The 27,067-nt window shown below is 35.4% G+C and overlaps 1 protein-coding gene across 1 annotated transcript in view; it reads left to right on the top strand.

The window, feature by feature from the left end:
• Positions 1-27,067, top strand: part of LOC112055398 (uncharacterized) — a 60,948-nt gene that overhangs the window by 22,492 nt on the left and 11,389 nt on the right. Inside the window, exons 2-3 of the mRNA XM_024095483.2 lie at positions 10,913-11,119; positions 23,831-23,948. Of these exons, the coding sequence (XP_023951251.2) occupies positions 10,913-11,119; positions 23,831-23,948 (325 nt within the window). The remainder of the gene's footprint in view (positions 1-10,912; positions 11,120-23,830; positions 23,949-27,067) is intronic.

The raw sequence follows: 27,067 nt of genomic DNA on the forward strand, positions 1-27,067 counted from the left end.
AAATCAGTGAAATCAATCTAGCCGTTCATTTACTATTTCCCGTCATACACAATTAATTTTAATTTTTACAGAAAAATACGTTATTTTGCACATCCGTCGATGACATATTTCTGAGCTACTTAAGAGTGTGCAATATGTAATTTGGTGGTTACAAATGGTTCTGGATCTCAGATTCTGGAAAAGTTAGGAGCCTGATATTTGGGCAAATGATATTTCAAAGTGTTAGCTTCGTTATGACTATACAAAATACACAATTTGTAAAACTTTTCAAAATTTGCAAAATGTTTTGCTCACATTTTGCTTTCAATCTCAGGAAAAGCAAACTTATTCTTAAATTTTTGTTTTGTATAGAAAATTAGGTATATATATCTTGAACAAGGCCATTTTGTTTTTCGTTATGTTGTTTAATTTACTTGCCATTAGGTAAAAATGGTTTTGGCGCTCACGTCATAAAATTTGCGTCGCGCGTCAATCGCTCCGTGCTTTTCACTCACGTGAAAGTCATAATTCGGCGTCTCGTTTGCGCTTCGAATTTTATCCAAATCGTACCGACGCGCTGCGCGCTCTTAAGACATTATGCCTTAAAGGCGGATTTATACATTGCCATACAAAATGTATGATACCGATTCTATTCGCATGCGTCACGACACGACACGTCAGACAAATATAAATCCGGCTAAAGGCGGAATTATATTTGTCTGACGTGTCGTGTCGTGACGCATCAGAACAAAATCGGTATCATACATTTTGTATGGCAAAGTTTACCTTAAGTGTTGTGACATATCGTGAGAGCTTCTGATGTGTCGCATACAAAATGACACGACACATCAGACAAATATAATTCCGCCTTAAACTGTAGATCCGTTGGCAGCACATTCCTGACAAAATTCTTAACCCCATAATTATACAAATATCTAAAGAAACCATTACGATATCTAATAACACATGAATATCAACCGGGCTTATGCATAAATCCATAATATATTGTTATTAATTGTTCCTCAAATGACATGATATATGCTAATTTGATAAACATACCCATCTTGTACCGGTTAACCTTTGCAAATTGCGGTTACCGCGTCATAGTAGTAAATACGTGTTATATAATTAGAAAATATAACCACAAAGAATGATATAATATACGTCTAGACATACTCGTTTGATTGATACATATTATTATGTAAATAAGAAATGTGATATAAGGCAGAAAGTTGAAATTAATTCAGACATATACAAAATATATCTATTAAAATAACCAGTTAGGCATTCAATATAGCGGAAGTAATTAAATATAGTGGACTCTATTCTTAAATTATCCCTATTTTAATGACTTTCATGATGATTTAATGATTTTTTAAATTTTTTCTATTCTTAATCGTGGTCAATTTAACACAAGAAAGATTTTTTTATCCTTTTTAAAAGGATAAATTCAACACAAAATAGATATTTTAAAGTCTCTACAGCTAAACTAGAACTGAACTATGTTAGTAACTATACATACATATCAGAGGTGAAGAGTCTGTACAGACAGATTCCCGCCGGGTTACCGTTTAAAAATCCATACATATTCATTATTGTAATGTATGTATGGATGTACGAAAAACCGGAGTGTGTATCAAGCGGTATGAAATTCTTATTCTTTGAGACAACTTACTTTCATCAAAATTCTATTCTTCGCCACTTATATTATTATTGATCAACCCATATTCGTCTCACTGCTGAGCTCGAGTCTCCTCTCAAAATAAGAGGGGTTAGGCCAAATAGTCCACCACCCTGGCCCAAAGCTAATTGGCAGATTTCACACACGCAGAGAATTAAGAAAATTCTCTGGTATTTAGGTTTCCTCACGATGATTTTCCTTCGTCGTTTGAAACACGTGATATTCAATTTCTTAAAATGCATATGACTGAACAGTTGGTGGAGCATGCCCCGGACCGGATTCGAACCTACACCCTCCGGAATTGGAAGCAGAGGTCATATCCACTGGGCTATCACAGCTCTCACACTGATACATACTCGTACATTAATACGTATAAAGAGTCATTGTACCAGTAAACTAAAAAGTACTAACCTTAGCATAACTTTGTGATAATGGAATACACAACAAACTAGTTTTATTTGAATGTTTCCAATAGAGGGGGAGGAGTTTTTGCGAAGTATAATTTATAGGAATTAGCTTTTAATAACGCAAAATATTTTGACATTATTTTAGACGAAAATAAAAACCAGTTTTAAACCAATTTGGAATATTCCAATGTTGAGAGACCACGCACGGAATATATAACAACTATTTATATTGTATAGTAACTAGGTATTTCCTGATAAATATAAGTTATAAGAGGTAAGAGAATTAAAAAATCAAGGTCGAAATTTACTACTGAGAACGCGTTATATGGGTTTTTGCTTTTGGTAAAATCATTATCCTTTTATTGAGTTCGATAAATTGTTACACTACTAAAACGACAGAATGTATTTAATTTATGTGATAACTTCATATAGCGGTATATATATATATATATATATATATATATATATATAGGTTAACGTTCGACGTTCGGAGTTCCGGAGTTCGATCTTGAGCATCCATGTTTTACTTTGTGGGGTTATTAGCGGGTTTCTACTTTTAAACATTAACCATTACGTAATTTGTCTCGTCATAAATGATGGACTATAAAAAAGTTATTTATAATAATAATAATAAATCCAACTGCTTGAGAATTTGGTAGATAGGTAGATTTTGAAAAAAATTCTGAGACTTATGATTTGGTGCCAAAACTCTTCCATTGTAATTTTTAAAAAATTTAAAAAAAATTTGCCGTTGATATAACTAGATGTATTACCTCTTTGATATATGCCATACACGCCGTTTAGGGTTTTGTTTTCAGAGCTTAATAAAGAAATATATAAGTATGTATAATTGTATACATATTACATACATGCAATCAAAAAACTTAATCCTCCTTCAAAAAAAACGCCTTTTCGTCGGATTAGAGACCTAAAATCTCGAACGACCAACTCTCGTTTTTACAAAATCAAATACAATACGTCTTTGTTGTATTAATTAGCATCTAATATAATTAATATTTTCTAAATATTTTACATGGCGATTCTTGCATTCCTGTTAATTGCAAATAACCACGACAATGTACACAACACAATGCATCTCTGCGCTTGCAACAATGCTTTTCTTTCTTAGACGTTACTTTCCCACGCCTCCCTGACGCGCAGTTACGAGCCTAATTAGGATATAGCGGAAATATTTTTATCTATGTGTTGTATATTAAACTTGGTCGCTTACTATAGGCCTCATACGAAGGCTCAGAGTCACACAGCGGGCGGGACGAGCTATGTTAGGAGTATCTCTGCGTGATCGAATTAGAAATGAGGAGATCCGCAGAAGAACCAAAGTCACCGACATAGCTCAACGAGTTGCGAAGCTGTAGTGGCAATAAGCGGGGCACTTAGTTCGAAGAGCCGATGGACGTTGGGGTCCCAAAGTGCTGGAATGGCGACCCCGCACTAGTAAACACAGTGTTGGCCAGGTGGACTGACGACATCAAGCGAGTCGCAGGGATTCGCTGGATGCAGGTGGCTCAGTATAGTGATGTTTGGAAGTCCCTACAAAAGGCCTATGTCCTGCAGTGGACGTCCATCGGCTGATATGATGATGATGATGATGATGTATATTAAAATCTATTTTCTACTACCTCTGCTTCCCACTGGCAGGGGCGTACACAAAGATTTTAACAAGGGTTAGACACTGTTATCATTTTAATGGAGCACTACAGGACCTAGAAGTTAAAAAAAACCAATCGATGACTGCGAGACCCTACAGACTCGAGGTGAAAAAAAATTTTGTTCGAAAATTGCGATATGGGTATCAAATTCAAGAGCTCATTAAGAGAATTTCAAAATGGTATATCATGGCCATTAAAAAAACCTACAATTAGAAGAACATTATTTATTAATCGCTAGACAAAAAACGCGAGGCGGACGACTAGGTGCGAGTATGTTAGGCAGTCAGGTTTTTGATTTTTTTTATTTAACGATCATTATCATTAACGATAATGACCGGGACCGACAGCTTAACGCGTTTTTGGATGCACGGGGGTCACCACCTTTTCAACTCCAGGCTGAGAGTTGAATGATTTTTATTCTTAGAAGGAAGATTAAATATCTCAGTCGAACCTAAGACCGACGCCGGATAGGGTAACCACTGGATCAACTAGTTAGTTCCTCCTCAAATACAGGTAAGTAATGAGTTCTCATAGGCTGTACCTTTTTGCACTGCCCATGGAAAGTGGAGTAATATTTTTTATTTTTTTATGACAGGAATAATGATGAAGAATGATTGATGGAACTCTTAATGACAAGGAGGCTCCAAGGGAATTGGATGGGCACTCATCATCATACAAGAAGTAATATTAATGGTCGTTATTTTAAAAGAGCAACTACGAACAAGTTTCTCAAACTTAAAAGTAAACCTACTTCATATTAACGAATAAAATAATAAAAAAAATGTTGACAAATTAACTAAATGAATTTTGAAAAGTCTTGTATTACATCATTTTCAGTATTTTTCTGGTTGTACATGTCCGGTCCGGTAATGAAAAACCTCCTTACTCATTAATCATCATTATCAACCCATATTCGGCTCACTGCTGAGCTCAAGTCTCCTCTCAGAGTGAGAGGGGTTAGGCAGGCAGACTTCACACACGTAAAGAATTAGGAAAATTCTCTGGTATGCAGGTTTCCTCACGATGTTTTTCCTTCACCGTTTGAGACACATGATATTTAATTTCTTAAAATGCACACAACTGAAAAGTTAGAGGTGCATGCCTTGGACCGGATTCGAAGCCAAACCCTTCCGGAATCGGAGGCAGAGGTCATATCCACTGGGCTATCATGGCTCTACCTTCTTCTAACTCATACCTACTTCAATATATTTTTTTGCACACGCGAAGTATAATATTAATCATGTTAAATGGTCAATGCTCTTTAAAAAGAAGAAAGTCCAGAATAAACAGCACGGCTAAAGATACCGTATTTTATTTATTAATGGTCTAAAGAATACACCTACTTCGTATTCATGCTTTTTTTTCCAACTCGTAATACCAACAAGTAAATATTTAATATAATTTACATGCGACATTGTGTGGGTGGAGGATACTGGAGATACGATTACATCTAATTTCCTGTTTAGAATATACCTATTGGAGTTTGGAGTCTCCTGTCGTTTCTATTCTCAGACCAACTATTGTATAGGTTCTCGCTAGATGTTACTTTTCTGTCAAAGTATATGATCAACGATCTAATGCGATAATAAAAGCTGTCTTTATTGAATCGATGTTAAATAGTTGTAATCGTGTTCGTCGGTTAAAGAGTTCGGAAAAAATACCTTTTTGTGTAGTTTAATGTGTAAAAACGTACAAAAACTTCTATTATAAGATATATACCAAATCTAAGCTCGTTTTCCTCAGAAAATGACAGACAATTTTGTTTGTGATTATGAGTGCGATACAGGTCCTTCTGTAATTGGTCTGAGTTTCTATTACATCAATTATCCATTACCAATCAACGATGATAGCCGTGATAGCCCAGTGGATATAACATCTGCATTTGATTCGGAGGGCGTAGGTTCGAATCCGGTCCGGGGCATAAACCTCCAACTTTTCAGTTATGTGCATTTTAAGAAAATAAATATCACTGTCTCAAACGGTAAAGGAAAAACTTCGTGAAGAAACCTGCATACTTGAGAATATTCTTAACTCTTTGTATGTGAAATCTGCCAATCCGCATTGGTCTATTAGCCTAACCTCTCTCATCCCGTCTTCAAAAATGTTTTTAATGGATAAAATATACTTATTGATAAATAGCTAGACTGTGAATTAAATCGAACTACCAGTAGGTAGATACGAAGAAACTATAATAGAATTAAGTACTTACCAAATTCAAAAAAATCGACATTCATTTATTTTGAAACGCCCAATTTGACTATTTGTAACGATTCTATATCGCCGGTTCGAAAGGCAGGTTCTGCTGAGATAAGCCGGCAAGAAACAGTTGCTCTTTTGATAAAAATATAGACAATACTACAATAATTTACAATTAACATCATTAAAATTTGTTTCTTTTAAGTTTTACTTTCTGTGTGAAGGTTGAAGCTGATCCAATGGCCTCCAATTTGTTGCCTACCAAAAACTTGGTATGATATGACAACTTGGCTGTAGGTGGTAGTAGTAATGAATCCGTCTATATACACTCTAACAGGTAAAAGAACGTCTGTAGGCTTAGTTCAAGACACGACAAAGGAAATAAGTCACATTATGACGTAGACGAATGAATGGATGATCCACCCGATCATACTATTGTCAACAAGAATAATGTAACGAGGAAATTGTTAAAATTCTCTGTCACAATGGCCTACTCCATTATTTGTGAACAAACGACGCTCCAAGAATAATAAAAACTGCGTGACGTAAACAATACGTGATCGCTAGAGGAAACTTTTTAACTTGTGTTATTATAAAAATAAACTTTACACACGTAAATCGGCTTAAAAACTCATAAATCGCCCTCAAAATGTGTTTGTAATAAGGTCCAGCACGTTACAAAAAAAATTACGAAAATACTTTATTTTATAATAGTTCAAAATCACCAATGATAATTTTAAATTTTTAATATGTAGTTTTTTATTTATGCGTTTTTGTTGGAATCGTGCATTTTACAAAGTACTTGCCATAATCTTGATCATGCAATTGCCAATCAAACTAAAATTAAAAAATTAACTAATGTTAATATTTAATATAAAAATAAGTCGGGTTTTCCTTCCTGACGCTATAACTCCAGAACGCACGAACCGATTTTCACGGTTTTGCATTCGTTAGAAAGGTCTCGGGCTCCGTGAGGTTTATAGCAAAGAAAAAGGGGTAGGGTAGAGGTAGGGGTAGGCGTAAGTCAAAGCGAAGCTTGACCGAGTCCGCTAGTATTTAATAAATGACACTATGGTAATGCACAAAAATACGCCTTGGGCCTATCACTTTCCATGTAGGGATGGAACCCCAATTTTTTTTTAATTTTCTTATTACCACTTTATAGACATTACTATTATACAACAATTACATAGTGTTTTTTAGGTTTAAGTACAGAAAACATATGGTTTAAGTTGAAAAAATATAGTAGATACACATAAAGAAAACATGGTGTTTTTATGGACTAGGCAAAAAAATAGACGAAGATAATTATATTTCTTCGTCGTCATCAACCCATATTCGGCTCACTGCTGAGCTCGAGTCTCCTCTCAGAATGAGAGGGGTTAGGCCAATAGTCCACCACGCTGGCCCAATGCGGATTGGCAAACTTCACACACGCAGAGAATGAAGATAATTCTCTGGTATGCAGGTTTCCTCACGATGTTTTCCTTCACCGATCGAGACACGTGATATTTAATTTCTTAAAATGCACACAACTATTATTATATTTCTTGCCTATTTATAATTATTATTAATTAACATTTCTTGCACTTTTTGATGTTTTATCTAAATAAGAACGCCACATGGTTTTCCATATTTTATTTTAAAATGAATGAAAACCAACATTAAGATAGACATGTTCAGATAGGCTACAAACAATTGCATACATAAATATTGTTGAGTGCTTCTGTCTATAAAATATAGTATTTTGCGAACTTTATATTTCTTCAACAGTAATACGCAGAACCAAAACATAGTACAATCAATGATGTTAAATACTGTTAGATGTGTTACTAAGTAATGAAAAATGAGTCGCTTAAAAGAGGAAATTTCCAAATCTCAATGTTAGTTGTCATTTAGGTATACAAATAATACCTAAATATTGTCTACAATGTTTAGTTGTGTGTTCAGAAAGTGTAAAAACTATATTAACTTAAATATTGGAATTAAACACAAAATTTTGCATGTGTGCGCTTTGTGGTGTAGCTAAATTCGGATCACTTTTTGGGGTGATTTTGTAGGCACGTAACATATCAATAGTATAAAATATCGTTGCTTGCATGGTATTATTTCAAATTATTTCAACAGGCTAGCCTTGGTCTGAGTTTACACTCTATTTTAGAAATAATAAGTACATAAATTCTTTGAGATAATGACCATAATATACGATGTAGCTTTGTAGTTTGACAATAAAATTGTCTGCAGCTTGCATGTCCTAGAGCAAACAACGATTATAATTAGCACGCTATTTGAGAGACGATTTTTTTCTCTCCCACGTGATTTTAAGTGTCTCGTTGATCTAGTTAGTTATGTTACTTCAAATCACGAGGTTCTAGGTTCGAGTCTTGGGTATATAATACTGAGCTTTTCTTTCTTCTAAGAAATTTTGACGGCCTCCGGCGCAGTGTACGCGCTGTGGATTTACAAGATAGATGTCCTGGGTTCGATCCCCGGCTGGGGCGATTAAGGTTTTCCTTATTGGTCCAGGTCTGAAAGCTTCGGCCATGGCTAGTTACCACCCTACCGGCAAAGAATACCGGCAAGTGATTTAGTGTTCCGGTACGATGTCGTGTAGAAACCGAAATGGGGTATTGTAGGGGTAATCTATGGATCTACTGAACCGATTTTGAAAATTCTTTTACCACTAGAAAGCCAAGTTAGTGTCCCCTCTCCTGTACAGAAGGAGGCTTGCAGGCTAATTCACTAACTTTGACGTCTGTTATTTGACATATACGAAATTAAGATTATATTTATCAAATGTCATCCGGTGCCTACTAACAACCATTCGTGGATATCATACAGTAGGTAGGTGACATTATCAGTTGATTTGATGTTTATTTTAATAAGTTGATAATAAAGACAAAATTAGTGAATAGACCAGCTGGCCATGTAGTGGGCAGTTAAAAAAAGGCTTTTTAAAAAAATTTAGGTGACAAACTTAGCGGCGGCAGTTAGAATCGACGGGACATCACAGCCGAACACTAATGCATATCTATTTTTTTATATTCATGAATCGAATTGATAAGAATCCAATAAAATAAAGAAAAAAGAACACACTTGTAATAATCTTGAAAAAATAAACTCTGGTGTCCGTTCTACCTTGTTTAAGACAGCCTGCGCTAAAAGTTCAAGCTATTTTTAAACCTGGTCTTGTGTTCACGCCAAAGAGTTTCTCGACTCTTCTAAGTATAATTGAAAAATAAATGGCGCCAAAATGCCATTAAGACCAGTCCACTTAGAACATTCCACAGCCAAGCATTCACCGTGCCGTTTAAGAGAACAAGATATAAGTTCTATTATTATCTGAAAACATCTTGGAGATGTTGGTTTACCTGTTATCTTATTTATGTTTCCATTTAACTAAACAGTTATTAAAAAAATGTACTATAAATGTTTTTTGATTTTAAATCTAAAGGATCAATTGCCAAAACTAATATTTTATTGTTGACTGGGCTGTGAACTGATATTAAACATAAATTAGAAGAAATGAAAATGGGTTAGTATTTTAACCCAAAAAACGAACACATTAACTCGGGATGCGAAACTACATAGGTTAACCAACCAAGGGATGATGACAGTTTTTTAAATTTTATATAAATTAAGAGTATGCTAATAGTAAAGCAATTTTGTAAAAATATCAGGGTATCTGCGATCATTACTTTCGGAGCTACAGAGATTTAAAGGGTCTGATTTGCGGCGCTGCCGCGGATACCTGAAAGACGCCCCATACAAAATGGTACGAACTAATGACGTCGTAGGTAGGTACATATTGATCGTTAGATTTGTATGGGCGTTCAAACAAAATTACTAATATCTTTGTTATTTGTGCGTTTATGTTTATATTTCATATATTAAAAAATGTCACATTTAATGTAAGGACGCTTAACTGTATGAACTTCCATCTAATTACGATAAAAGATTTTAAATAGATTTTGAAATATTATAATTTTATTTATTTTGCAAATATCCAGACAATCTTTGTTTTTTATGTATAAATTAGTTAACATTGACCTTATTTACCCGAATGTATCATAAAAATCAATATATTCAAACCTAGTCACCATCCCCGTTATCACAATCAAGAGCGAAAAATATACTTGCACTAGGAGACAAACATCATCTGTGTATAATAACAATCAACAACCGTGATATTACTATGCCACATGTTAATCTAGTTAAAGCCGAAAAGAAAAAGTATCAAAAGTACTTGGACCTTGCTCACGAGATTTCTGCCATGTGAAATGTTGAATCAACTACTATTGTTCCGATAGTTGTTTCAGTCAATGGTCTTATAGCGAAAAGCTTCGACCAACATCATAAGAAGCTTTCGCCCTTTCGCTTAACTGTTGGATCAAGAGTCGGATACAGAAGGCAGTGATTCTTGAGACGGCGCGTATTGTGAGGAGGTTCCTCACTCTGGAGCCCCGACTGGCTTGGGCACTCAAATGTCCCGCAGCGGGAGGGGATGGTAAAAGCGTAATTTTAACTTTAACTATCTATTTTAGTTAAAATTGCGATTATTATCTATTTTTCAAACGCCAAAAACACTGTCGGCCATTTCGTGACGTCATAGTCTTAGTAAACATATACATGGTAAACTAAAAGCTGACCTATTTTTTGATTTAATTCAATCTAATTGCTGGAACAACAGTTTTCCTGGAATCTCGTTAAATACTGAGATGATAATTACTTTACTTTCGGTGTTAATAAAGTCATAGTTTTTAATAAAAAACTGAATGTCGAAAACTAGTAAATAAAGCTTGATGTAATGTCACAGATAACCTATAGACCAAAGTGTCAAAAAAATATACGATACACGTTACATAAAACGATAATGAACAATTCAAGTCATTTAAAAAATTATGCGTCAACGAGAATATTATAAACAGTAAGCACTAAATATCACTGGAGATTTTAAATCAAATTCTACTTTGTTGCAGGGCTCCTTCCAGAAGCACTAAGAACGAAGTGCATCCGATGCACAGAGAGGCAGAAGAAGACGGCGGTGAAGATAATCAAGCGACTGAAATACGAATACCCGGAAGAGTGGGCCAAGCTCGCCTCGAGGTGGGACCCTACGGGCGACTTTACGAGATACTTCGAAGTATTCCTCGCCAATGAACAGTTTAACACCATATCTGGCAATGGTAAGTTTATCTCCGTCATCATTAACAGCTCATGGATGTTTGCTGGACATAGGCCTCTTCCATGGACTTCCAAACACAGGATCAATGTTCTCGAGCCGCCAGCATCCAGTGGTTCTTTGCAACCCGCTAGATTTAAACGGTCCTTTTATTGCGGGGTTGACTAGCACTGCGTTTTCTGAAGCTGCCCCCCTATCCACGTCGGTTCTCTTTCTACGATCGCAAACGCTTCGATAGCTAGAAAAATGTATGGGAATGACAGATGTTGTCACGTGACCTGTCGATAGCAAGTGTCATTCCCATACATCTTTCTAGTTTTCGAAGCGTTAGCGATCGTAGAAAGAGAACCGACGTGCCACTAGGGAGGCTGGGTCGCTATTCCAGCACCTTTGGAACCCTGACTTCCGGGGGTGAATTATGATATTTTAAAGACTCCTTTAAGGCTCACTCAATACTTTTTGTGTGTGTATAAACTGTTCTATGTTTGGATTTGTGAAATGTTGTGTCAATTTTTCCGTTATTCGTTGCAATCAATGGTTTGATAGTGAAAAGCTTCGATCATCTCCTTACAAGAAGCTTTCGCTTGGCTGAAGGATGTAAAAAGGATTTTAATCTTTGAGACGGCGCATATTGTAAGGAAGTTCATTACTCTGGAGCCCTGACCAATGGTTCTTGGGCCCTCAACCTCCACAACTGTAGGCATGGATTGTCTTTTATATTTTCCTAAGTGTTTTTAAGATATTTTGTAAATGTAAAATACATTGCAAATATCTAATTGGGAGAATGCTAAACATCTTATGTCTTAGCTAAGTAAATCTAAGCAAACTGTATTTACAATAGTACTTTAGGTGTATTTAAAAGACTAAAATAAAAAACCTAAAGACTAAAATAAAAAACCTAACGTACTCTACAACGCTTCGGCCACAGTACTTCGGCTGCGTATTTTTTTTCGGTAAGATGTTATTCATTAGTTCATGTACATTGTACTAAACTTCTCGTGACCAATAAACGTTTGTATTTAATCACGACACAGATTAGCATATGTTCCGTAGACTTTTCAATTTCATAGTGTCATCACAAGTATAGACAATGTATAGAAACTTATATGACACAAATCAGGAAATTTGTTCCGACGTCTCCTCACACGCTGTCAGCTGTCAGCTGTCAGCTGTCGCTTGTCAGACAAGAGCCTCCTTCTTCTAAAAAACGCTCAACGCGGCAAGTCGGCGTTCTTCATAGTATCATTACATTCTGAATAAGACAAGTGATTCAAATATTACATTCGTCATTCTTATCGTGCCAGCCATTATTTGAAATTGCCAAGCCTGCAGCTATCTACTAACAGAGGGGTACCCCGGAAAGAGGACAGCGCCAGCAATACAAGGTACGTCGAACATTTTTCCTGGTTTCTCCTACATAAATTCCTACGAGCCGGATCAAAATTACCATGGCTTTTAAATACTTGTGCTGGCACTATATTTCTACATAAATTCTTATTATTTCGTATCAAATTCGATCTTTCATGTGACTACCTACCCGCATTCCGATCATATTTATTCTTTAATTTTAATTATTACGTATTATTTCTTGAAAATACCTATGCGTACAGTGTTTTTAATCCATATTCTAACTAATTAAAACAATATTTGAACTTAACATTACGTATTTCCAAATTTTCAATAACTTTTTACCACGACGCGGGTACACGTTTCGACCGCTAGCGTCGTGTCATAAAGGTGGTGTCACACATGCCGAGTAATGAATATTCATTAAAATTATATTTTATAAATATTACATTTCGCAATATTTCGTATTGTAACACGTAATTACAATTTAACATACTAGTTTCATACTCCGGCATTACTTACGTACTCATACATAATTACACATCATATCACAAAATTATATTTGTATTTTCGTACAAATATTTATAACATAATTCGCAATACTACATTCACACCCAGGCATTACATGCCGATTTCTTACCCAATCGTAATTTACGAGTAGGTAAATATCGTATCGTATCACAAATCTTACATCGTTTCTGCATCTTCGTGCAGAACGATATCATATCTGTATTTTATACAAATTATTATCGTATTTAATATCGTTTTTGTATTTTCGTACAGAGCGATATCGAATCTGTATATTCGTACAGATTCCTGTCATATCCTATATTGCTTCTGTATCTTCGTACAGAGTAATATCATATCTGTATCTTCGTACCGATTATCATCATATTTAATATCGTTACTGTATATTCGTACAGAACGACATCGAATCTGTATATTCGTATAGATTCCTATAGTACCATATATTGCTTCTGTATTTTCGTACAGAGCTATATAATATCTGTATCTTCGTACAGATTATTATCATATCTGAAATCTATATCTCTTTCTAGATATTCGTACCCTTTTGATATTTTTTCATACAGGATATTATCGTAGGTATATTATATCGAATATATATTTCGCACAAATTAATAAAATATTTAGCATAATTGTGACAAATAAACATAAATATTCATTACGTTCTTGTTCTTATTTTTCTATATCAACCTAATTAAACAATTTATAAATATTTATTTTTGAAATATGGAGTTAATACAATTAGTCTTTGAACGAGACGTTTGTATAAATAGTATCCAACGCATGGCTGATTGCATAGACAATGAAGCAGAGTTTCGAGTTCGATCTCGGGAATTAAATAACATAAAGAAACAATTTCAATCAATCCAAGGTAAAATCGAAAAACATACTGCAAAAAAAGGTGAGTTTAACCAAGAAGACCACTTGGCTATTCGTGATAAATTTGATAATTTGTATTACCTGGTTCAAATAGCATTGGACAATTTAAAAATAAATATCAGAAAAAACTCCGCTCATGTAGCTACACCTTTATGTCATAGTCTTCCATCGAGATTAAAGTTACCTACTATTTCGCTGCCAACGTTTAGAGGCGATGTAACTGAATGGAATGCATTTTATGACTTGTTCAAATCTTTAGTCCACGATAACGAGGATTTATCAGATGTTCAACGTTTTCGTTACTTATTATTGTCGTTGCGTGACGAACCATTAAATTTAATAAAATCTTTTCCTGTGACTGATTCAAACTATCAAAACGCCTTGACGGTGTTAATAAACCGCTATCAAAATAAAAGAATCATCGCGACAAAACACTTTGATAAAATTTTTGATGCTGAGCCAGTTAATGATAAAAACTTAAAACAAAGTTTAAAATCTATCATCAATATTTGTCATGAGAATTTAACTGCTTTAGATTCGTTAGATTTTCCAGTACAACAGTGGAGTTTTCCACTTTTAAATATTTTACTTCGGAAAATACCATCTAGTATTCGTCGACGTTTTGAATTATCTTTAAAAACGCCAAGCGAGGTTCCACTGGTTAGCGAATTGCTTGATTTTCTTGAAAAAGAGTTAGCGGCTTTAGAAGTAATGTCGGCCGCCAAAGATAGTGCACCTCTCGCGACTACGTCCGGCAACTTACGCCAACCCGCTGCTGCAGCGCGCATGGTCGGCGGCTCAGCTCATTCTATTTCATCACAGCGAATCGTCTCTTCTACGCCTCCAACATTTACTCGCGCGCATTTTAATTCTAAAATTAATAATAACTTGTATACAAAGCCTCCCGCGCACAGCGTTAGTTTTCATAGTACTACGAAGTCTAACTCAAAAAGACCTTGTTATTTCTGTAATGAATCTCATACATTAAATAATTGCGAATCATTTCATAATTTAGATTTAAAAGATCGTAAAAGTTTTATTAAAGAAAATAAAGTTTGTTCAAACTGTCTTTTCAAAAATCATGACACTGACTCGTGTACATCGCGTTACAACTGTAGAATTTGTTCTCAGCGCCATCACACTAAACTTCACGAGACTAATCAACGAGACAATCCTACACATAACCTAGTTGCTGAAATTTCTAAATCTTCAAAAAATACTTTAAATTCTTCAACTGTCCTCCTTACTACTGCATTAATTAATATTAAACCTATCAATTCTAATTCTCAGTCGAATGTCATCCGCGCTTTAATTGATCAGGGATCACAGGCGACTCTTATAACCGAGTCTTGTGTTCAACGACTTGGTCTTCAACGGTTTCGCACTTCTACGAGTGCAACTGTCACAGGAATAGGTGATAAGGATAACCAACCTCGTGGTTATGTAATGTGCGAGATAACTCCGTACAACAAATCCGAACCTAAACTTTATATCGAAGCGCTTATTTTACCTAAAATTACTAGTTATGTACCTACAATTCCTAGTACATTCGAAACTATAACTCATTTACAAAATTTACCGTTAGCAGATCCTGAATTGCGTTCATCTCGACCTATAGAGTTGCTGTTAGGATCGGATTATACTGATCGTATACTTCTTCATAATATTATCAAAGGGCCCTTAGGTACACCCGTTGCCATCAATAGTATCTTCGGTTTTTTACTTAACGGTCGAATATCATCAACGGTTCCTTCACAAGTTTGTGTGAATGTTAGTACTTATCAATTGGATATGCAAATCCAAAAGTTTTGGGAAAGTGAATCTGTGCCTGAAACTCAGCCCCTCACTAAAGAGGAGGTTCTATGTGAATCAATTTATCAAACCACTTATTCTAGAGACTCAACCGGTAAATACACTGTGTCTCTTCCATTCAAAGAAAATGCACCTCCTCTTGGTGATTCTCGTGGAATTGCTCTTTCACGTCTTCATAGACTTGAGTCAAAACTCTCAAATAATCATGCGTTGCGAGCTGATTATATCAAATGTCTCCAAGAATACATAGACTTGGGACATATGGAACTTGTTCGAAATCCTTCAACTGCAAATTGTTATTACATACCACATTTTCCAATTGTTAAACAATCTTCAACCACAACAAAGGTCAGAATTGTGTATGATGCATCTTGTAAGACCACTTCTGGTCATTCTCTCAATGATAATCTGTTGATTGGACCTAAGCTTCAACAAGATATTGTTCAAGTTCTTTTAAAATATCGTCTTCATAACATTGTGTTCACATCTGACATCAAAATGATGTATCGTTACATTCAAATTAGAAATGAAGATCGTGACTTTCAACGGATTCTTTGGCGAAATTCAGTAGATGATCCTATACAAGAATATCGCTTATGTACTGTAACTTTCGGCGTCGCATCGGCACCTTTCCTTGCGTTACGAACACTTCGTCAATTGGCTCTGGACGAATCATCAGTTTTTCCTCTTGCATCCCAAGTGTTGTTAAATGACGTGTTTGTCGATGACGTTGTTACTGGAGCTGCTACGTTGGAAGATGCCTTGAAATTACAACGTGAATTGACTGGTCTTTGTAGAGCAGGAACATTTGAACTTCGTAAATGGACTTCCAATAATTCTGAATTCTTATCTTGTATCAGCAAAGAGGATCTTAATCAGGATGATGCACTCATTTTATCTAGCATTGATGATGATAACTCAGTTAAAATCTTAGGACTCCAATGGAACCCTAAAACAGATACATTTTCTTATCATGTTAACATACCTTCTCCTAAATGCACCAAGCGCATTATGCTCTCTGAGATTTCTAAAATCTACGATCCATTAGGTTTTGTTTCCCCTATAACATTACTTGTAAAGCATTTAATCCAACTACTTTGGATATCTGGAGTAGGATGGGATGAACAACCGCCCCAATCTATTTGTGAGCTATGGGCTAACTTTATTTCAGAGTTCTCACTTATCAAAAATATATCTTTACCACGCCATATTCTTCCTTCATACAAGGAAGTACAAATTCATGGCTTTTCTGATTCCTCTAAAAAAGCATATGCTGGTTGTGTTTATTTACGTGTGACGGACCACACAGATAATATTCACACATTTCTTATTATTGCAAAAACAAAAGTCGCACCACTCAAAAGGATTTCTCTACCCCGTTTGGAACTATGTGGTGCAGTACTTGTTGCGAAACTTATCGAAAAGGTTCTCATAACATATGGAACTATTTTACCTTTCCAAAATGTCTATGCCTGGAGCGATTCTTCGATCTCTCTTGCATGGATTCGTTCACCATCTCATGAGTGGCGTACATACGTCGCTAATCGTGTTACAGAAATCACAAGTCGCGTACCGGCTTCACAGTGGCGACATGTTCGTTCAGCAGACAACCCTGCCGATGTAGCGTCCCGAGGCGTTCTGCCGTCTCAGTTGAACCAAGAACTATGGTTCTCAGGCCCATCGTGGCTTAAACTTTCACAACGTGATTGGCCTGTTTCTCACATAGACTTACAAACAAATGAAGAGCGTCGCAAACACACTTTGGTGTCCCAAAAGGAACCTCAAGATTTAGATTTCATAGAAAAATTTTCATCCCTGTCAAAGCTGCTGCGAGTAGTTTCTATGTGCTTTCGATTTTATCATAAATGTCGTAAATCTAAATCATTTTCTACAGATCAAATTACAGTCCACGAAACCAAATTCGCTCTCCACAGAGTAATTTCACTTGTACAACATGATCAATTTTCAGATGATATATTACAAATAAAAAATAACAAAAACTGTTCTAATCGTTTACAAAAGCTAAAACCATTTCTTGATACTACTGGAATTCTCAGGGTCGGCGGTCGAATTCAAAACGCTAAAATTCCATATGATGCTAAACATCAAATATTGTTACCTAAAAAACACGTTTTTACTAATTTGCTTATCGATCACTTTCATAAAATTCATTTACATGTCGGACCACAAACTTTACAATTTTAACTCTCTCAATATTACTGGATTATATCAGCGCGAGATGCTATTCGCATGCGAACACGCCGTTGCATACGTTGCTATCGTACTCGACCTACAGCACTGCAACCAATTATGGCTCAACTTCCAGCCGCAAGAGTACGTTCTCTTCGACCTTTTCTACACGTAGCTGTGGATTTCGCCGGTCATTTTTATTTAAAATCTAGTCCAATGCGTCGGGCTAGTGTTTACAAATCCTATGTTGCTGTCTTTGTGTGCATGTCCACCAAAGCAGTACATCTAGAATTGGTACCTGATTTATCAACTGCCTCATTTATTAATTCTTTACGTCGTCTAATATCACGTCACGGAATTTGTACTGATGTCTACAGTGATTGTGGTAGAAATTTTGTCGGTTGTGACAGGTATTTGAAGGAACTCGTCCAGTATCTTCAAAACCAATCTCATCAAAACGATATTCAGCGAAAATTAAGTGATCTTTCTATCACATGGCATTTCAATCCTCCATATGCTTCGCATTTCGGAGGTATATTTGAAGCCGCGGTAAAAAGTATGAAATCTCATCTTTATCGCGTTATTGGTAATCTTACTTTATCACACGACGAATTCAATACACTCTTATGCCAAATAGAGGCAGTCCTAAACTCAAGACCCCTGTGTGTGTTAAGCAATGATCCTTCCGATCCGTTGCCACTGACACCAGCACATTTTCTCATCGGAGAACCCTTTACCTCTCTTCCAGAATACGATTTTTCTAACAATAACACCAAACGGCTTGTTCGTTGGCAAGTGCTTCAACAAAGTGTACAGCATTTTTGGAAACGCTGGAGTGTAGAATACTTACAGCAGCTACAACCAAGAGGTAAATGGTTCAACGATAGTAAGCACTCACCCCTCCGCGAGGGTTCCGTAGTAGTGTTGATTGACAACTCGCTACCGCCACTGCAATGGCGTTTAGCACGTGTACACCAACTTCACCCTGGCGTCGACGGTGTAACGCGCGTCGTAACTGTACGCTTGGGTAATACTTTAGTCAAACGATCTGTGGTCAAGGTTTGTCCCTTGCCCATCGAATAATTTATTTTCATGCATCTAAATACTTTATCATTTACTATATATTATTTTATCATATTCATTTTATCATATTATATTATATAATCATTCATTCCTTAATCAGGTATCTATCATTCATTATGTATGTATCAATCTATCACTTTAAAATAAGCTGGGTTATTTTAAGGTCGGCGGCATGTTCCGTAGACTTTTCAATTTCATAGTGTCATCACAAGTATAGACAATGTATAGAAACTTATATGACACAAATCAGGAAATTTGTTCCGACGTCTCCTCACACGCTGTCAGCTGTCAGCTGTCAGCTGTCGCTTGTCAGACAAGAGCCTCCTTCTTCTAAAAAACGCTCAACGCGGCAAGTCGGCGTTCTTCATAGTATCATTACATTCTGAATAAGACAAGTGATTCAAATATTACATTCGTCATTCTTATCGTGCCAGCCATTATTTGAAATTGCCAAGCCTGCAGCTATCTACTAACAGAGGGGTACCCCGGAAAGAGGACAGCGCCAGCAATACAAGGTACGTCGAACATTTTTCCTGGTTTCTCCTACAGCATACATCTCACAATAAACATAGCCCACGTAAAAAAAACAATTGTGTTTTATAATATAAAGGCGGTGTTTTTATTGGTATTATGTTAGAAAAATTGAATGGACATGTAATGTAATGTACCAGTACCTACAATAAATTATTTGTCAGGTTCTGATTGTTTACTAAGGAACGATTTATCTAGTTTATTATTTATGTATAGTATATTGTTAACATACAATTTTTTGTCCCTGACTATGCGTTATATCCGCGTTACTATAAAAATGTACAGTATTTTTATAGTACCAACCTGTCTACAATAGTTGACGACAAGTAAACGGCCTCGATGATAGGAGAAAAACCATAGACTAAAGAGTAACACTTCCCAGGGCAATACAATCAACAGTTTTACCTTAAAGTACGATTACAACTGTCACTGAAATGTCATTTTACTGACTGGAATTAATAATCTTACGATAATCTTAGTAAGATTATTAATTCCAGTCAGTAAAATGACATTTCATTTCAGTGACAGTTGCCCCTGTCATTTTACTGACTGGAATTAATAATCGTACTATAGTTAGCTATCGTCATCAACCCATATTCGGCTCACTGCTGAGCTCGAGTCTCCTCTCAGAATGAGAGGGGTTAGGCCAATAGTCCACCACGCTGGCCCAATGCGGATTGGCAGACTTCACACACGCAGAGAATTAAGATAATTCTCTGGTATGCAGGTTTCCTCACGATGTTTTCCTTCGCCATCATACATTCATAGTTAGCTATAGGACCCAGGATCTATAAAGCTAGGCTAAGCATACAGCCTCCGTGGCGCAGTGGTATGCGCGGTGGATTTACAAGATGGAGGCCCTGGGTTCGATCCCCGGCTGGGCCGATTGAGGTTTTCTTAATTGGTCCAGGTCTGGCTGGTGGGAGGCTTCGGCCGTGGCTAGTTACCACTCTACCGACAAAGACGTACCGCCAAGCGATTTAGCGTTCCGGTACGATGTCGTGTAGAAACCGAAAGGAGTGTGGATTTTCATCCTCCTCCTAACAAGTTAGCCCGCTTCCATCTTAGACTGCATCATCACTTACCATCAGGTGAGATTGTAGTCAAGGGCTTACTTTTTAAGAATTTAAAAAAAAATGCATGAATGACTGCACCAAAATTTTCGTCGAAATTTTGCTCCAGTGAAATACATATATATATGGTTGGTGTATAAGAAAAATAAATATAAGAAAGGATGACAAAATCAAACACCTAAAAAGCTTAAAACCCTCATACAAAAGCAGTACCAAGATTATAATTAATTTTTTGTATCACATTTTTTTTAATTACTGGCTGGCATGGATTATAAAAATTCAATAAAACATATTTACAAAATCGACAAAAAAGGAAAACTTGGGATTTTTCTTTTTTGTTGATTTTGTATATAGGTATTATTATATGTATTGTATAATGCTTTAACTAAAAAAACAGTATTAAAAAAAGATTAAGTTAGAAACCACAATAAGCTTTACAATTAAAAAAAAAAACTTTTTTGTTGTTACAAAAATCATTGTAAGTATTGTGATGCAAAATATTTTGGAGTTGGTAAAAAATAGAATAAGTTTATCCATTTTAATCCATCATCAGTTACTATTAAAAAAAATCAATTAGCTGTACAAAAGCTCTTTATTTAATAGGTATTTAAGTAATCGGACATTAACATAGAAGTCTCATCTGACCTTGACATTTTCATAAAAGTACCTAGGTAAGTAACGATTTCCTCGCAATTTTGAATGAAATTATAAGTCTTACTTAGCCGATCGCGATATGTTAAGTTTGTTTGATAGACACACTAGATAGACACCTCAACAGATTTTAATATTTCAATTCTAGACTTTGCATGAGTAACATTTCTTAAAACACCTTTTTTACAACGATTTTATACTATTAAGAGCGCGCAGCGCGTCGGTATGATATGGATAAAATTCGAAGCGCAAACGAAACGCCGAATTATGACTGTCACGTGAGTGAAAAGCACGGAGCAATTGACGCGCGACGCAAATTTTATGACGTGAGCGCCAAAACCATTTTTACCTAATTGCAAGTAAATTAAACAACATAACGAAAAACAAAATGGCCATGTTCAAGATATATACCTAATTATCTATACAAAACAAAAATTTAAGAAAATAAGTTTGCTTTTCCTGAGATTGAAAGCAAAATGTGAGCAAAACATGTATATTCAAAAAAATAAACTATCGAGAAAAGTTTTACAAATTGTGTATTTTGTATAATCATAACGAAGCTAACACTTTGAAATATCATTTACCCAAATATCTGGCTCCTAACTTTTCTAGAATCTGAGATCCAGATCCATTTGTAACCACCAAATTACATATTGCACACTCTTAAGTATGTTACGTGCCTATAAAATTACTGCAAAAAATGATCGGAATTTAGCTACTCCATTGTGCGCACTCATATACTTACATTTAGACTTATCTAAATACAGTTTTTCCACTTCCTGAATGCACAACTCGACATGTAGACAAAATTTTGGTAATATTCCTTTAGATAACTTTCGTTGTTACGAGTAACTATGCTACTAAATAAAATTAAGACAATTAGCCGCCTTTTTTCGCCTCAGTTTCGACGCGCTAGTGACAAACCTATAGGCATGATAGATTTACTATAAGATTTTTAAATATCTAATAGTATAAAATCATTATTGCCTTTAAGCATTTTTAGGTGCTCAACTAACCCAAAATTTATAAACAGTCAAAGAAATTGTTACTTAGTCGAGTCAAAAAATGCAATATACAATGATTCGTTGAATATTCTAGATATAGGTACATTTATAGATCTACATTTATCCTGTCCTGGGTACGTTTATTGCCCACGTCTTGAGCAGCTAGGCATATTTACATCCCACGTATTTCTATAGATAGTTAAACCGGATTCATTAACAGCATCGCATTATTGCTATAAATGCAAACAGCTCCACATTCTAGACAAGATAGATCCATAAAATTATAATAATGGAAGTTCTATTGAAAGTCATATCAACAAGGTCAGTTGTTATCATATCACTTTTTCAGACCTTTCTCTATTTACTAGATACAGTTTTCTATTTAGAAAGTAGACTATAGACTATACAGTTATAATGTTGTGGATGTGGATAGTAGTGTGAGATACAAAATACTCGTATCTACTTGGGTACATGATGAAATCATTTTAATGAAAAATTGAACCGACTTCATATATGCATTACTCTAAAAAGCGAAAAATAATATTGTACCATTTCTATTCATTTCTATTGATCGGTTTGAAGGCGGTGCTATGCCAAACAGGCTCTCAAAGTTAATTTTATTTTTCTGTTTTTAGTATGTCCTATGATTGCGGTGCTATGTCAAACAGGCTTTCAAAGTTAATTTAATTTCTCTGTTTTTAGTATGTCCTAGCATAGTGACCATAAACGCCGCAGTATAGGCAATTTCATTCACTTATTTCAGCTATTTTAATTTTACCATAAAAGTACTGAACTGATATTCGTGAAAATTAAATGGGACCAATCTGGAAGTATACTCTTTAAAAGAAAAAAAAAATCAAAATTGGTTGGTTAAAAGTAATCCATTTTCTAAAGAAACAATAAATATAATTTTGTTGATTGAGTTTGGCTTATGAAAATAGAGACTGAAATCGCCCGCCAAATTAAAAAATAATTTAAACTAATAAATAGAGCATAAGTTTTCATATTTTTTTAAATAGTTGTTTGTTTGTGAATGCATTACTACATAAACTTAGCCCTTGACTACAATCTCAGAAAGTGATGATGCAGTCTAAGATGGAAGCAGTCTAACTTGTTAGGAGGAGGATGAAAATCCACACTCCTTTCGATTTCTACACGACATCGTACCGGAACGCTAAATCTCTTGGCGGTACGTTTTTTCGGTAGGGTTTGGGTGGTAACTAGCCACGGCCGAAGCCTCCCACCAGCCAGAACTGGACCAATTAAGAAAACCTCAATCGGCCCAGCCGGGGATCGAACCCGGGACCTCCGTCTTGTAAATCCACCGCGCATACCACTGCGCCACGGAGGCAGTCGAATTTCCCCTGATTGCCCCTCCTTTCAACACACCACCATCATTTGATTACTAATTTAAAAAATGCACCATCGGTACCAAATCAAAACCTCGTTTTTTGAAATGGGTCATCTTAAATAATATTATAAAGAGTTAATAAATTGATTTTTAGTTTGTTGAAAACTCTTTGAAAATCTAACAGCTACATTATCAAAGAGTAACACTGGCTATATTTTGTCACCGTATTATATTTGTTAGTAATATTAATATAGAGATATTTTGCACAGGTAACGAGGTATCAATATTACCGCTGACCACGCCCAGACCAGTGCCGCCAGCCAGCGTACCGACCACGGAGAGACCAGTGACCACCACCACTCCGCCACAGCCTGTGTTGCTCAACAGGTATGTTCTATCTTCTTCAATCAGTGCATACACAAGATGTTTAACTCGGGTATGCACTATAATCACATCTACAATACTAACGACATCAAGCGAGTCGCAGGGATTCGCTGGATGCAGGCGGCTCAGTATCGTGATGTTTGGAAGTCCCTACAAAAGGCCTATGTCCTACAGTGGACGTCCATCGGGTGATATGATGATGATGATGTACTATGAACAAATTGTAAAAAATCGATGAAATACAGGTTCCTCAGGGTATAGGCAAAGCATTCTTGCATCTATGAAATGCATGCCACTATTTGAAATACATGAAAAAAAAACTCATCATAATATGTGAGATTCTCTTGTTTTTGGTTTGAAAATGAAAGGAAATCTCGGATGACGTTCGACGGATTTGAATAGATTATTTATACAGTTTTCCTTAATACTTAAAGTTTTTATGAAATTCGTGGAAAATTCGAAATGGTTCTTGAAAATCTATAAACGCAATTTTTATGGGAATTTATCAGGTGTAAAGAAGTAAGTTACTTCTTTTAATACTCCAAAACGACTGAAATAATTAAGTTTAGCACAGAGATGGACGAATAGGATCTACGCGAGTGTAGCCGCGTGCCAAAGTTATAAGTACTATCTATACTAATTTTATAAAGCTGAAGAATTTGTTTGTTTGATTGAACGCGCTAATGTCAGGAACTACTGGTCTGATTTGAAAAATTCTTTCAGTGTTAGATAGCCCATTTATCGAGAAAGGCTATAGGCTATATATTATCCCCGTATTCTTACGGGAACAACGCGAAACCGTGCGGCGTCAGCTATTCAATGATAATTTTATAGATATAAGATAGGTTATGTGCCTACAAAATCACCACAAAAAGTGATCCGAATTTAGCTACTCCACTGTGCGCACACATGCACAATTTTATCTTTGGGAGAGACTTAAAACAGCGCGTAACAGCATTCTATAGACTATTTGTGACGGGATGCCCAGCCCTTTGTTTACATATTGGCTATCTGTGCATCAAGACCATAGTCAGTAGAAGAAAATAGTCTTTACTCCGGACTAGAATGACGCCTGGGAAGAGTCTTTTAACCTTTCCAGTTAGCACGTACGTTTTTAATTGTAAAAAAATTAAATTATATATATTATATATTATTATTTGCACTATTTTATATTTTTTATGTAATATGTACACTGGGTGCTTTTACCTTTATTAAAAATCATTATTATTATTATTATTCCATTATATATTTATATAGTTTTTGCACTTCCGGAATACACACTCGACATTGTAGACGATATTTAGGTATTATTTGTTTAAATACCGTTCGTTGGTCGTTGTTTAAATAAGCAACCAAAAGAAATTAAGACAATTATACACATTTGACCGCCTCAGTTTTGATTCGCTAGTACCCTATCTCTAGTATAGAATATCATTGAGTACTATAATAAAAATTACAATCACTATAAACAATTGTCTCATTATCTACTGTTAATAACACTAATTAATTACCCGATTAATTAGTACTTATACGAGTTCTTACATTTTTTCAAACACTACAAATTAATATTAAAAATGTCCATTTTTTTCTCTATAGCATTTCCCAAAGTATGACTCACACAGTTGGGCAGCGAGTAATTACTTATTGAATAGGCCTGAAACGTAAAATAACCTGAATAATCTGTACTTATAATAAAACTGGACAAATTCTGATTCTGGCGATTTGAGATTTTACTTATATATTTTTACTTAATAAACCTGTAAAAGTATTTAACTCCTTCAGTACCCTATATCTATGTTAGGCCAGTTTTTCATCCAAATAAGTAACTTTATTTCTCCACAAAGACTAGGGATTCTGAACGTTACCAATACTTTATGCCCACTTTATAAGACGTGCAAGAGTTGGGTCCCAGCTTGGACTCTTCTTGTTATCTTGTAATCAAGTTTGAGAACCACTGCGTTACCATATACCAATTATTATTATTTTTATATTTATAGAAGCATAAATTAAATGATTATGTTGACTGCATGCGATCAATGAACTCAACTCAAGTACCATATTAGTCTAATGACTTGTCATTCGCGGACAATGATTTGGTCTACGATAACATCATTAACCCGTAAATGAATACAATCAAACGTGATGATTTATGTTATTTTACAAGTACCCTCAAGTATCCGTTACTTTTAAAATAACTGTTATTTATTGAGTAGGCCTGAAACGTAAAATAACCCGACAAATCTGTACCTATAATAAAACTGGACAAATTCTGATTCTGGCAATTTGAGATTTTACTTATATATTTTTACTTAATAAACATGTAAAAGTATTTAACTCCTTCAGTACCTTATATCTATGTTATGCCAGTTTTTCATCCAAATAAGTTACTTTATTTTCCACACTTTTCTGACCACAAAGACTAGGGATTCTGAACGTTACTAATACTTTATGCCCACTTTATAAGACGTGCAAGAGTTGGGTCCCAGCTTGGACTCTTCTTGTTAGGAAATTCCAATCAAGTTTGAGAACCACTGCTTTACCTCTGCTCTATCATTATTATTTTTTTATATTTATAGAAGCATAAATTAAATGATTATGCTGACTGCATGCGATCAATGAACTCAACTCAAGTACCATATTAGTCTAATGACTTGTCATTCGCGGACAATGATTTGGTCTACGATAACATCATTAACCCGTAAATAAATACAATCAAACGTGATGATTTATGTTATTTTACAAGTACCCTCAAGTATCCGTTACTTTTAAAATAACTGTTATTTATCTAATACTAACAGATGCCCCGCGGTTTCACCCGTGTAGTTCAAACTTCTGTGACAGTACGGAGATAAAATATAGCCTATGACACTCACAAATGACGTGGCTTTCTAGTGGTAAATGCGTTTTTAAAATCGGTTTAGTAGATCCAGAGATTACTATCTACAATTTCATAAACTTTACCTCTTTATAATATTAGTATAGAAGCTAGAAGAAGAATATAAGATAAGTGACAAGGAGTAAGGTACCTTACCATTTCTCACTGGCTCATAACCGTGAAAAAATAGAGGATAAAGTAATGGTTTTTTAAACGTTTCTGACAGATTACCTTTAGATAGAAATAA

This window comes from Bicyclus anynana, chromosome 20 (genome assembly GCF_947172395.1).
Source record: "Bicyclus anynana chromosome 20, ilBicAnyn1.1, whole genome shotgun sequence".
Lineage (NCBI taxonomy): Eukaryota > Metazoa > Arthropoda > Insecta > Lepidoptera > Nymphalidae > Bicyclus > Bicyclus anynana.